Below are 14,721 nucleotides of genomic sequence, written 5' to 3' on the forward strand. Positions count from 1 at the left end.
AAATCCTATATTCGACAAAGTCTCTTAGCAAGAGTGATTTGTACAGATAAAAGTAATAAAAGCAAAGCAAATGTAAAGTCTTAAAATACCAAAGGCTTTTATATTCTTTATTATTGAAGCTTTTAGCACCCTTCTCTCACCTGTCAATCATGCTGCTAGATGCTGGTGGATGCTGGCTAAGAAATCATCTTCACACTAAAATATAACATTGGAAGTTACTGCCACTCTCCACCATTAAAACTGATTTTGGTAGGGTGTTGCACCTTAGTAAGTCATCTTTTTTGACCCTAATCAAATTTTTTCACCCCCTGATTTTGCAGGTGTGATACAAGATGTGAATTTGATATTATCTCATGACAAACAGTGTAACCAGATCTGCAGTGCTTTCAAATTACAGGGCTACAATTGGCAGCAGGTGAACAACCATGTCATCAAAATATTGATGAATTATAAATGTTCAAGAAAATCTTTAAATAGAAGAGGACAAAGAAAAGATTGCCTATGACAAAGACAGACAACACAGCTGAAAAGCTGTTTTGTTAAAATACATCTAAGATGTGATCGGACAACTACACTTATATCAGGTGTAAATCATATTCAAGGCCTTAAATAAGCTCTCTGATACTCAAATGCTTATCATGATGAGAAAAGAAAGGAAAGAGTAGCACAGTCCTCAAGAAGAGTAATGGCTAAAGCCACCATTACTGTGTCCTTTATGAATGAAACAGGAGAAGAAAATATTTTCCTCCCTTCATTTAAAAAATGTGGTTTTATCTTTAAAAAATTGCAGGCAGCCACAGCAAGTGATATTTCTGCACAAAGCCCTTTTGGTGAAAAGGTTATATCAGTATTAACCACAATTTATTTTTAACACAACAATGAATGCAAAGACATTTAAGTTGCAGAGTTCTGTACTGGGTTCCCCCAGAGCTGTTGAACTGTGCCACAGCTTACAGCGCATAAATAAAGCACTTCAGAAAAAGCCAACAGTGAAATTGTTGGAGTAAAGGACAGTAGGGCCTAAAGATGAGACTTCCACAAGAATCCAAGTCCTCCTCTCACCTCTTTTAGAGCCCTCTGCTATTCTTTCTCTCATCCATGGTTTCATTAAGTCTACGTCAGAACACTCCGTGCTCCACATACAGAAGATGTGTATAGACCAAAAACAATGGCTTTTAAGCTGCAAAAGGAGTCATGGAACTCTTCTTTCCCCCCCAGGAATTACAAAATAAAGCTATTTAATATGAAAATTAACCTTCTGTCCATATTAAACTCCTGGGAGCTCTCTATCAAATTAAAATTATTTTCAGAAATATCTCTAAATTTAACAGAGGCATAAAAAAACTTGTAAGTAGATAGCTTCTACTAAGAATTAACACAATCAGAATTTATAAAATGCAATTGGACTTCATGTGTTTTGCCATATTTATCTTTTAACTGTAAATTCTTGATTACTCAAGGGAGCTATAACAGGAACAGCTTATACCAATCAATAGTTGAATTAATTTTCTATGGGATCTGAGCTCCAGGCTGGCTTCCAAAGCTGCAGTAGACAGGGCGATATTTAGGAATTTCTTGTTGAAAAGCACATTTCTAGGCAACGGGAAATGGTTAAAGTTCTACCACTAGAGAATGTAAAGGTTTTCTTTGTATTTGGACTGTAGTAACTGCAGTATTCATGACTAGGCTTATAAGACAGAACATTACTTTTTTTTTTTTTTTTTTTTACTGTATAATGGTCCACTAGTAATGAAATCCACTTTGGGAGAGAAATGTGGAAGGAAAATGAGTGGTAAGGGCAACTTATTTAAATTTCATTCCATACTTTAGTATATTTCAAGTCAGAAGCTATCAATTACAACTTCAATTTTATATGGCTCTGCTTTAAAAAGCATTTGTACAATTTTATTCCTTTGTTAATCATTAATATTTACAAGGTTTCCTGGGATGCTTTTTCTCCCCCTTTCAAATGTCATGACTTATATCAATTTTACTAGGCTAGACCACTTGCAGAAACATGACTTTAGCTTTCCCCACACACAGACTCTAGCCATAAAAGCCACTCTCCTCTGCTTTACAGCTTGAGAAGGTTAGACATCTAATAAGATTTTCTGTGGTTAGGAGAGGGAAACTATTTTTGCTTCTCCTTGTAAAGATTAGTACTGGGTGTAGGCAGCAGGTAGATTATGAGCTTATACAAAGCAATTCCCAACAGTGTACTCTGCAGCAGCGTTTAATTACACAGCCTGTGTATGACACCTCTCTGGGCTGGCCTACACACACAATCAAGCCCCATCAAGGATTACTGTGAAATCTGCAAATGATGAAGCCCAGATCCCCCAGGACACTTAGGGAACCAAATCTCATTCCACTGTACATAGCACTAGTAAATGCATACTATCATTGATGGCTAATTTGAGTTTACCCTTTTTCTTTAAGTTATTTAACACTTAGACACAAGTCTGTACAACTATACATATATGGCATATAAGGCTGCCACAGAGCCCTAAAAATATCTACTGCTGATCATGTTCTTGTTAAATCAAAAACTTAAATCAGTTTACTGCAACTTGGGGTCTTACTATTTACTTGATTCCTCTTTATAGTTACAAGGAAACTGTCTTAATCTAAAAACCCTAATTCTCCTTATGCAGTAAACAAAGGCTGACTTTTGAAACAGAACATTCTTTTTGAATTTAATAGGGATGGCAGAAAGTTAAGCCTGAGGAACAGTGAGAGCAGCACGAAATAGAAACAGGCTTCAGCCTTCATCTGCTCTTTTCTACAAACACCATCACAGACCCAGGCAATTTGTAAATTGGCTGAAGTTAGTCCATCCACCTTCTCTTCCTCTAAACAGATTTTCCCACTAGTCTGAGACTCCTTTCCTATCCATTATGCAGTCCCACTCTACACACTTTTTTTTTGTTCTGTCTTTTGGCATATGAGTATCTTCCTCCATCATTTTCCTTTCTTATTCTTCTGCTCCTATTAAGCTATACAAATATTAACTACAATTTCTATATAAAACTATAGAGGCAGACCTTGTGTTGAAATTTTAGCAGCTAGAAGAAAACACATTTTATTAATCAATTAGTCTGTCTGAAAACCACTGTAATACAGCCAACCTTGAATTTAAGTTCTATTCTCAAATACCAAGACAGTAAAAATTCAAAATCAGATTCGCAGAAGAACTTCAACTTCATGGTTTTCTTTCCCCTCATTATTCCATCACATAACAATTTGGTTTTAAAATGTAACAGACCCCTATCAGCAATTACATTTTCCTTTTATAAAAATCCTATGGAAAAGTTAAAAACACATCAAAATTGCTGTTGCTATATTTTCGAGACCTGGCACTTACCCTGCTGCTGAAAGGCAGGTTATCAAATCTCACTCTTTGGCTTCACCAGTTTCAAAACTGTTTCTTTGTCAGTAAGCCCCTTCCTGAATAATGACCCTGAATATCCTGACTATCTAAAACTCACTGGAAGGCTCAGCTTCTTCCCTGCTGTGAGGATCACCTGTATTTTCCAGCAACCCCGAGGTCAACTTCATGTTCATTGGGCTCCAGAAAAAAGATGTGGGCCAGCAACTGTCTTCAGAAATAACTAGAACTCCAAACAAAACAGGCACAATACTATAAAATCCTTTATCATAGAAGTGTGGATCTCTGGAAAATGCTGATTAAGTCATTGTTTTCTGCATTTTCACTGCATTGCATTTAAGGCAACACAAATGAACACACGAAACAATGCAGGTATTGCTAAGGATTGAAATATTCACTGCTGTTTTATCACAAGCAGGCATCATGATTAATATCTTTTGTCTGAAACAGGTAATAAAACATACCTCCAAAACCAACACATATCAGGGATTTTATTGCTATGTACTATAATGTTCACTTGATTCTTTACATAAAACCAAAAGCTTTATGCCTGTCTGAATTTTCAGTTTCAGTATTTGCTGGAAAATTTATTAGAAGAAAAGTACTGTACAACTTTCAGAGATTTGCTTGCTTTATTGGATTCAGTCTGGGTTGCATTATTCAGCTATGCAGCTTCTATTAAAAATATTAATTGAAAAAACAGCATTTTAAATAGTGTGCTGTATAAAAAACTTCTGCCTTTTCCTCTCTCTTAAAACTCACTTTCTTTTATGGCATGACTCATCTAAGTAAAGCTGGAAAGCCATACGTTTTATCCCAAAGTTTGAAAAGCTGGGTGCCAGAAAAGGAGCATAGTCCTTCAATCACCATTCATTTTTATTATTCATGTGACCCATGTTCACTGGCACTGCAAAAAAATCTTACTTTTCAAGTGCAAACTGCTACTGCACAACCACAGTGGTTTTACAATACTATGAAACAAACTTTCAACACTACTTTCACGACATTGAAAGAAATTGTAACTCTTAGTACATTTTCATGAGATATATGAAAAGGATATTTTCTCTGAATAACTCCTTGACCATTAGCTCTAAATGTACATTGCATCTTTTACAGTTTCGAAAGTGCATATTAGAGTATTATATACAGACTAAACAGACTAATTTATAATTTTTTTCCATTTTTCTTTCTTAAGTCAATATGATCATGAGATACTACCTACTTGCCCAGCGGTTTTACTTTTACATATTACTTCTTTCCTCCAAAACTTGTCTTTTATCAAAACATATACATATTCTTTGTGTTCATGAAGTTGTTGCTCTCTGTATGCCTTTATTAGAAATAATGCTGCCAAGCCTGTCATTATTAAAGTACTTTCTATACCAAAAGGAAAGAGCAGAAATTGTTCCCAAAGGAACAGTTGTTAAAGAAAAGGTGTTTAAGTGGTTTCTGCTCTGGCTGGCCCAGAATCTCTGGGCCTGTTCTCATTATATACAAGACTATGGTTCAGCGTACTGACAACACAAAGGAAAAGTGCATTTCAGCTGTACAGTGTACACCAAATGCACATCAGAACCCCCAGATCTTCAGCAGATCTCATTGCTGCTGGTACAAGTTTGAAACAACTTCATTACTTTAACACTGATTGCTTTCTTTAGTCTTGTTGTGTTGATCAGCTGGTTAAAATGGCAATGTATCTAAGTTAAAACAGCTCCTGAGACGTCATTCATTCCCATGAGGAGCAGTACGGCTGTAAGCCTACGTGGCACAGAGCAGGGATGTCCAGCCTCCCACAAGGATCTTGCTGGTAAATTCTGACTGAGAGATGACACTTCTGAACTTCTTTGGTTGACACCAAAGGTTAACTGTGGTATCAGCAGTAACTAGAGCAAGGAGATTAAAGCCTTTTCCTTTGAGATTTCCACCATTCTGGCAGCACTTAGTGAAGAAAGAGCACTAGAGAACAACATGGACTGTAGGCTTGACTCTGGGTTACTCCAGGCTTGCCACTGATGTCTCTGAGACAGACAGCAACTCAACCACACTACTTTGAGATAAAAAATTATTATGCACACAAATTATAGGATGACAGAATTAGGCAGAAGATATTTAAATTTTAAATGTATCCGTTAAAACTCTAGAAATTTTGTAGAAAAATCTAACCATCTCATCCACAAGAGTTTACAATTTGGTTGTCCTTACTTCTTTCATTGACACATTTCAAAAAATATAATGGATTCACAGCCAAGTTCAATAATTCATTTTGCTCCTTCTGCACTCAACTTGAATTCAAATAAAGGACTCCAGCCAGTATGCAAACCAGAAGTGATATTAAACATATTTTTCTAGTTGTTGAACAGCTAAGAAAAGCAGATTGAAATGTCATGTTGTTTCATACAGTTCATCTGTCCTTAGGTGCTTTGCATTCCAGTGACCTTATCTGTAAGATTTTTTTTGTGATTCAATTCCTCAGCAGCCTATGTCAGCTGCCAACACAGAGAATGCTGAGCAGCTGAGTCAAAAAGTTTATAATTTCTCTTGAACAACAAGTCAAACAGTTGCTAGTATGTGGTTTTTGTTTGTGGTGCAATACCTGGACATCTATACAGCTTTCTTGCCTGTGCAATATCTCCTTTACTTAGACGGGTACGCTGGCCAATGGCAGGTCGTATACCATTGTCATCACGGGAAGGGAGAATGGTATCCAGAAACATGCCCCTAAAAAAAATAAAAATAAAAATAGACCCCAAAAACCCCTATCAGGTTTCTCTCATAAGACTGTCTGAGTTCCATGAATTTACCTGTTTTGTAAATCTGGTTTTTACATTTGGCATAAATAACAGGGTAAAATACAGAACTTTAAATGCAGACAACATGCCATAAAATTCCTCAGGTTGGCAAACTTTATGCAAATTTACCAAAAAATAATCTTCTCTCAGTACATCAGTTAACATATCAGCTTTTATATTTCTGCTAAAAAAGAGGATGAAGATTTCTAACTGCTATCAAGACTACACAGGGAAAAGACACTGCCATTTTTCCATATTGGAAAAAAATATAAAATTTCATCAAAATACTTAAGTGAATCTCTAGCACAAAATTCTTAATCACAAAGCTTCTGTTTCTAACAAAGTTTTTGTAAGAAATCCTATAGCCTGACTTACATGTGAGAGTCAAACACATTTGCCAATCATGAGTCTGTCAAGTATTGCAAGACATTTAACTCCACTCTAGCTGCTGACACTTTCAAAACAGAAATGCTTACTTGCCAGCCTTTACTTGCCTCACAATAAAATACATCAACTTACCATATGTGATTTTAGTGACATTAACCTTAAATGACAAGACATCATAGAGAAGTACACTTGTTCCAAATGTGCTGTTTATTCAAAATTTCCCCGATTTTAAATATGATCTAAAACATTTTGGTATTCTCCAATAAATTTTAATAAAGTAAGATACAAAACTAAATTCTATTATCACGTTATAGAATTTAAAAGCCTTCAAATCCCATAAAATAGCAGTTAACAGAAGAATATGTTTCTAGTCTCTTTTTATTTAATTTTTTAATAATCTTTATACCTGTAGGGGTTTTATTGAAAATTAAAACCAGTACTTTCAGACATAACACAGATCCAAAAATTAATAAATGGTAAGGATCCTTGTAGTTAGGAATACAATTTATAAACACATATTGGTTTTTAAGTTATAATTAATGAACCATTTTGAGTATTGCAGATACATATTGCTCTCTTTATACAGTTAGATTTTTGAGGCATCACTAGAAATTCTGTAAAGACAGAATAATCTCAGGATGTTACCCTAAACATTGAAGTAAACTACATATGGCATTAATCATTTTCTAGAACAAAAGCAAGTTATTCTTTAGAAAGTGATTGCATCTATAAATTACAATTCTATTTTCCACTGAATTTCAGCACAAACTCAAACTGATGCTTTTCATGCATTGAAAAACTTTGAAAGCAATCCTCTCTTGAATGCCTTAGCACTTTAATAAAGGGACATACTGTAAGTTTGAATACAGCATGAACAAAACCACTGTGTACAACAAGAACTTTATGATGTTTTGTGATTCCTTCTACTTATCTGGGTGAGCAAAGTCTAACAAACAGCTGGCAATATGCCTCACTGGGCATCACTCACACTTGCAGGATGAATTAGTGCAAATCAATACCCAACCTCAGGGCTTTGCTGGCTATTTTTCGACAGTATGAAGTAACAAGCCCTTGTACCTTCAGGCAGGGCATGCCTATTCATGGCACTCTCAGTTTTTGCCAGCTTGGAAAGTGGTGAAATCAGGGCCAACAAATCAAATTACCTTGATGTTGTCATTGCCCTAGGACTTGGGGGGGTTCTGTCTTATTCAATTACTCTATTTTATACAGGTTCTTATAATCTCTTCCTTAAGGTAATGGTATGTGTAATTGGATTAAGCAATGTGACTAATAGCTACCTCATGTGGCTCATTCCCATGTTCTTCCAGGGGTGAATTATGTGCATGCTGAGTAATAGCACCTTTGGTTGGATTTTTATATAATAGAATTTATATTGAGAGAACAAGCCAAACAAATTTGCAAAGGCTGGTGAGATTTTAGTGGCCCTCAGTTTATTTCAAAGTGTCAGATTGTCTAGTATTTTTGCTTTAAAATGTATGAATTGGAACAATATTTTAAATAAAACTAAACCAAAACACCCCCCCCCCCAAAAAAAAAAAAAACAAAAAAAAAAAAAAAAAAAAAAAAACACTCAACCCAAACCAAACCAACAGAAAAAAAACACCCAAGGACATATCTTTCCAAATTAAAACTTTTTGTTGTGTGTTTTTGAGAGGTTTCTTTTAATTTTACATTACTCTGGTATTTTTGGAGAATAATTAGATGATGAAATGTAATAGGAGTCTGGATGAATGCCTCCTTCACTTCTTCTCCAGGGTAGGGCTGACCCATGGGATCAGCTCATTGCACAGCTCCCCACAGCTCTGCATCCTTTCAGAGAGAGCCCCACTGAGTTACTAAGGAGCTGAGAAAGGAACAGCCTGCAATAGGACAGAGCAAAACCAGCAGAAGTCTTTACTATAAGGTTTTGATGACACTAACAATCTGTACAAATAAAGAGAGGCGGCTGCAAGCTCTGTTATAAATGCTTGACTGCAGTCCTTAGCAAAGGCTGTGGCTTGTGTGGTAGATGTCCAAATAACCTGTGCTCTACCTGCATAACCCATAGTTACGAAACTCTACACATCAAAGGAGATTTATTTTTCTTTTAGAGAACAGATCACATTACACATAACATTCCTAGCCATTTCACTCATTTAATTTTTCAAAATTCAAATTTTTGTGGACACTAAAAGAAAGTATCATATAAAATGATGTTTCCAGTTTATCTTGTCTGAAAATCTAAAGAACTGAGGCAAGATCAAAAGGCTGCTTTGAAACTGAACAGAAAAGAAATGCATTTTCAAATATAATTAAATTATTTTGACTTAAAATAAACAAGCTGTGCTTTGACTGCTGTAAGAATATTATGTCGCAAGGGACATTTTAAGGGATTTAAAAATACTTCAAAAAGCATAGTTCTTAGCATTCACAGACAGGAAGAGAATTAAAAGTCAAAAGGTATAACCTGAGACTCCAACCTTGAGAAGGTGTTCCTGGCATAGTGCATAATGCTGTCAAAGTCGTATGGCTCCCCCAGGGAGTTCACCTCTCCAGGCTCCATCTTCAAAAAGTTATATTCCTGACCTACAAATGATTGATAATTATAGATTCTTTAATATCTTTTTCTGTAAAGATAAAAACCAAACACGAAAAGAAAACCAACAAAGATCCTAACCTAATTACTCACTGACATTCATAAATCTTTGCAATTTGGGGGAAAGTGTGTGACTTTATTATGCCCTCTTAATTGATAGGGCAGACATCTTCTGAAACACACATCAAATTTGTATATTTGGATTTAGAAAGACTAGTCTCATGCAACTAAGACATAAAGGCCCCACACACCATGATGTACTTCATGTACAGTCCATACAAATTTCTGGTTTGATTCTTAATTTCTAACAGAAATAATTTTGACAGCAAAGACTCCAGAAGAATCCCCTCATGCATTAGACTGGATACTAAGAGTCTAACTGGATACCAAATCCAGCACTAAACTACTGGATACTGGAGACTTGGCTTCAGCAAAGTCTGAAAGCTTTCTCTGTGAGGCTTCATGTAATGCAGACACTACAAAGTCACATTTTCAAGAGCCAGCTGTTGCAAATTAACAAGAGCAGAACAGGAGAAAAGGAGTTATACTTAGTTCATAATTCCATATCCTAAGTTCTTTGACCTAATCAGTACATTAGCAATACAAAGCACCCCTTACTCCAGTTCATATTCCCACTGGAGTCTTGCAAAAAAACCCTGCAGTGACATCAACATTTTAACCAACATATGCTGCATAATATAACAAAAACCAAATGTGTCAGTGGTCGTGGCTTCCTGATCCTCCAGCTCATGCCACACCACAAGAAGCAGTTTCAGTCAGAAACCAGAGAGACAACTGAAAGGGAGAGCAGGCTGCTGAGGATGGCACTCCAGCTGATTTTCTCATCATAGTAAAGGAAAAGGGGAGGAGCTCTCATGGCATCTGCACAAATCAATAATACAGTGAGACAAGAAAGAAGGCCCAAACATGCATGCCCTTTCAGAACTTTAGAGACTTCAGGGAGCATTTATCAGCTGCCAGTCTCCTTCCAAGTCCTAGATAAGTGGCAAAGATTCATCATATCTCAAATATCTTAAAATATTTTCTAAAGAAATGGACAAATATGCCAAGTATCATCGGACAATTTCTGATTTCACTTTTTTTGAGCACAGAATTCCTGTAAGTCAAAGTAAGTGTGTCACAAAGACCATACACATTTATGAACATTGCAAATGAAACACGCCTACTTCCCTCCCATCTTGCCTACCCAACACAAGCAAGGGCACAAACAGCTAGGGTGGCAAAGAGCTGACAGTCACAGTTTAAAGTTCTCAAGTTCCTCAGATGCTTTATCTCAACAACACAGAGGTCACTGACTAAAGCTGCATGTTCTGTAGAGAGTGAGGTGAACAAAGTGTAAACTGCAGGACCTGTGCCTGTCTGCCACAACCTTCACCTTACCTCCCAGGTCAAAGGCTCTTGAGCAGCCACAGACATATTTCTACTTATCATTCACTAAAGCCTACAAGAGAAATGCCCTTCCTCAAGCAAGAGGAATGTCCTTCCTCAAGAAATATGACTTTTAAAGAGCCTTAAGAGCAGTGGCTTCTTTCAAAGTTTTTGAGCATGATTATTTTGCTCATTCTAGCCCTCTATTTTAATGGCTTGTTACTTGCCCAGACCTTTGTAAAATATTATACTATATTTCTGTATTTTATTCGTAAATCAATTTGAGATCAGTCAAGGTAAGAAGAATAGCAGGCATAAAAGATATTTCAGCTATTCAGCACTCAGTTCCAATAGAGTTGAGCAGATGAAGGAAACACCAAAAACAAACATAGGGGTTTTTCTTTCCAAAATACTTATCAGAATATCTCACCAGGTTGGATGTTTTCTCTAATGATGGTGACATGGTCATCACGGTCTGGTCGTGTATGTTCATGCCAAAAACCTATCACGTGACCCAACTCATGGACAACTATGCCAAATTTATCACAATTCTTGCCAATAGATATAGCCTGAGGACCATTTCCCCTTCGACCCACATAAGAACAGCACCTGTAATTGAAATACAAACACAGGTAAAAGTTTTCATACATATGCCTACAAACCACACAGCAAATTCAGTTAAAAAATGAGAAAACAGTATATAAAGAATCAACAGTTAAATGCACAATGTTATTTTGAATGTTTCACAAACTCTAGATCTTCTAAAAGAACAGTTGATTATTCAAAATGCACATGAGTGGGGCTTTTCTGATATTATTCAAGGTCTTAAATTACATTAGCTTTGATCACAGAATTCTCACTGTCATGACAGTTTATTCAGTCAGTCTATAGAATGACACAGGAACTTGTTTTCAGCAAAAGAATAAAAATAAGCAATGATCTGATGGCAGCACGCACCATCATCTCTTTCTGGGTCATTGATAAAAATGTTAAAAATGACAGGTTGCAGGATAAGCCCATGATACTGCCCTTTCAGTCACAGCGTGAGTCCCCCATCCATTCACCACAACCCTTCAAACCCAACCATGCAAACAATTTTAACCTATTTAGTTTCTTATTCACCTATATGTCCTGCAAAATCATCTTGAAGACTCTACACATTTAAACACATTTGTTGAAGTCCTGGAATTTAATTTGCAGTTAAAAACCTTTATCATCTTAATACAATACATGATGGCAGAGCAAGGGATTGATGAGAATAAAGTTAGGATAAGCGCATATAATTTTGAAAACACAGAAAGAATCCTTTTGTTTAAAAGAGTTTAAACACTTCTGCAGAGCCTTCATGTTTGCCACTGTGCGGAAACTCTATAGAGAAAAATTGCAATGCAGAACTGAAGAACATTAATGATTATTTATGGCTTAAAGCAAATCAATAGGTTACTGAGACCTAAAGTCATAACTATTTAACACATTTTCAATAGTTTTAACATGCCTATTTTATTGACTTCATATACATTACATGTTTCAGCTAGAAAAGACATATTTGGTGACCAAAAAATTTCTCTACATATTGAATATATATAGAATATATATTGAAATATATATTTCACAGTGATACTTTGGAGATGAACAGATATAAAGGAAAAACTGAAAAATAAATTATTATAAATAGTACTTTCTGTGACATCTTCTGCTTTGCTTTTATTGACACTATTGATAACAAGAGCAAAATAATAAAACAAGATTTTAACTACAGTTTCTCTTCCTTTCATACTCTTTTGGACAACCAAATGAGGGTCTAACTTTTTCAGACTGTGTTTTAGAACACCTCTGAAAGCTTTTAGTGGTATTTCATAAATCAGATAAATTTTTGGGTGTCTGACAAAATAATTTGACATTTTACTCTTATAGTAATGAAAAAGAAAGGTTGAGCATTCTCAAATGCATTTAATGACTGAGGGCACCTCATCTGACAGATCTTAAAGAAGGCTTTTTTTCAGAAGAAAAAAATTAATTGCAATATTTTACATAATATTCCTCTAGGTTGTCTAACACTGTACATCTAAACCCCAACATATTGGGAATTATTTTTTTAATGCTAACCTGCTCCTAAAAAGTAAGCAGCCAGAGGGTGAGAGTTCCCTTACACTGGTTACTTGACAGATTCAAGTACTCCCTAGAAAATATAAAGACATTTATTTAGTGTTTCTTTACATGCCAAGGAAAATAGAATTAACACCAAGTCTTAAAATAACAGCAGCAGTTCACACTTACAGAAGGCCATTAGGATTTGTTAGGTTAAATGTCTTGTCAAGCACACCAGATACATCCAATTAAGCTACAACAATTTGCTTCAACAATTGCACTGAGATAAAGAATAAGGACAACTACAATTAAAAGGTCTATGAAGTACATTCATTTGTAATATTAAGGGTTTGACCCCAGGTGTGTTTGACAAAAAAAACAAGATGTCTGTGCTGTATGAGCATTTGTCACACCCCTTAAATGGAATCAACTGGCAGGTTTTAAAGCTCATCTCTTTAATCTTTATTGCACCAGACAGCATTTGGAGACAGTAACTATTTATGAATCTTTAATTCCATTTAATCGGTCTAGCTGATCAATGACAGTGAGCAATGAGAAACAAATGACATAGAGAAAGTGAAATTAATGGAACAATAAGCTCATTCTTTTAAGTAATACTATTTCACAACTGCTGTCAAAAATACTCTTGATACAAAGGAAGAGAGAATCAGGTACGGTCAGTGTTGTCCTTTTTTAAAAAAGCTGTACCCTTGAAAAGGTGACAATATAAAAATCATAGACGACAAAATCAGCTTGCCATGGCACTGACTGTATGAAGGTGTGAATGAATTTCATAAGCATACTAGAATCGTGTATGATCACCTTTATGTTATATAAAGCAAGAAAAAGAGGTTCACAGAACTTCAAAACAATTTCACTCAGGAAGCAGAGTGTTTTCCTAGGTGAAAACGCCTCTTTCAATCACAGATATAACTCCATTTATATAAAGGAGATACTGGCTATGACTGGCTTTTGTCAGGGATGGAGATACAATCGTGGTTACTAAACATTCTGATTCACTGCCCTAAGAGGTCTTGCTGTGATGGCAGAAGTGTCTCCTGCATCTTTATCTGATCAGTGGAAATGTCCACCCCAAAACTACAACCAGCATTCCCCAGCTAACAGCTGCCTATCCCCGTGTATTTATATAAACCACCCCTCACCATTTGTGTCAGCGCACTGTGCTCTAGACTGTGGCAGCCCATGCCTTGATCACACCCCTCCTGCACACAGGAGTCACACCATAGCCAGCAGGGAAGCTGTGCCAGCTGCCAGGGTTATTTAACTCCTGAAAGCATGAGTCAGCCCTCCCCCACACACAGATTAATTAGCACAACTCTGCTTTCTTCTCATTTTGTAAGAGTGATTGAGCACCTTTTATAACATGTTCTTTAGCTGAAGTATGCTACAAAGGTGCACCTCAAACGATGAATTTATCTGTTTCACCAACTTTAAGAACTTGCCTGCAATGTCTTTTTAATACACTGGCAAGTTCAAAGAGGTTAAAATATTCATCTGTTCACTCTACAATGTTTGGAGAAGCATATGAAAGAAATTTAATTTTCCTGTATCTCAAATGGATCTGTCAAATACTTATACAAGAGGATACAGCAGAGATTGCAACAAGTCATCTAAATTTTATCATAGAAATTGTTCAAGTCTTCTAATGGAGAACAAATTAAGATCAAAGGCATGCTGAGCTACCAGAACAATATGAATAATTGTTCCTTTCTTTTTTGTTCTACTATGTAGACAGAAGCTTGATCTTGTACTCAATAATATTTATTAACACATAGTGACTAGATGCCACCCCAACATGCTGACCCTTTTTTGGCTTTGCATACAGAGAATTATACTGACTGAGTCTTTGAACCCTTCCAATTTGATAGTAAGAAACAGAAGGATAGAGAAGCAGTAGTGAACAAAGAGTGTTTTAAATCTGTTGCCCATTAGAGTTTTATCTGCCTTACTCATCTAGATGCATAAATACTTGCTGTAATTGATATTAATGCCAGTGTACACTGCTTGATAGTAGAATCACAAACACGAGTATCTTAATACTATATTCTTATTTTCACATCTGC

At 35.9% G+C, this 14,721-nt stretch overlaps 1 protein-coding gene across 21 annotated transcripts in view; it reads right to left on the minus strand.

The window, feature by feature from the left end:
• Positions 1 to 14,721, minus strand: part of TLL1 (tolloid like 1) — a 126,662-nt gene that overhangs the window by 44,118 nt on the left and 67,823 nt on the right. For 20 of the 21 annotated variants that reach the window (XM_068187126.1, XM_068187125.1, XM_068187145.1 and 17 more), the window contains 3 exons: positions 10,980 to 11,158; positions 9,045 to 9,150; positions 5,982 to 6,106 (listed from right to left, as the gene is read on the minus strand). In XM_068187126.1, coding sequence (XP_068043227.1) covers positions 5,982 to 6,106; positions 9,045 to 9,150; positions 10,980 to 11,158 — 410 coding nt within the window. Of the gene's footprint in view, positions 1 to 5,981; positions 6,107 to 9,031; positions 9,151 to 10,979; positions 11,159 to 14,721 lie in introns of all 21 variants that reach the window. The other variant, XM_068187147.1, reaches the window with a different exon arrangement.

Source organism: Anomalospiza imberbis, chromosome 4, assembly GCF_031753505.1.
Source record: "Anomalospiza imberbis isolate Cuckoo-Finch-1a 21T00152 chromosome 4, ASM3175350v1, whole genome shotgun sequence".
Lineage (NCBI taxonomy): Eukaryota > Metazoa > Chordata > Aves > Passeriformes > Viduidae > Anomalospiza > Anomalospiza imberbis.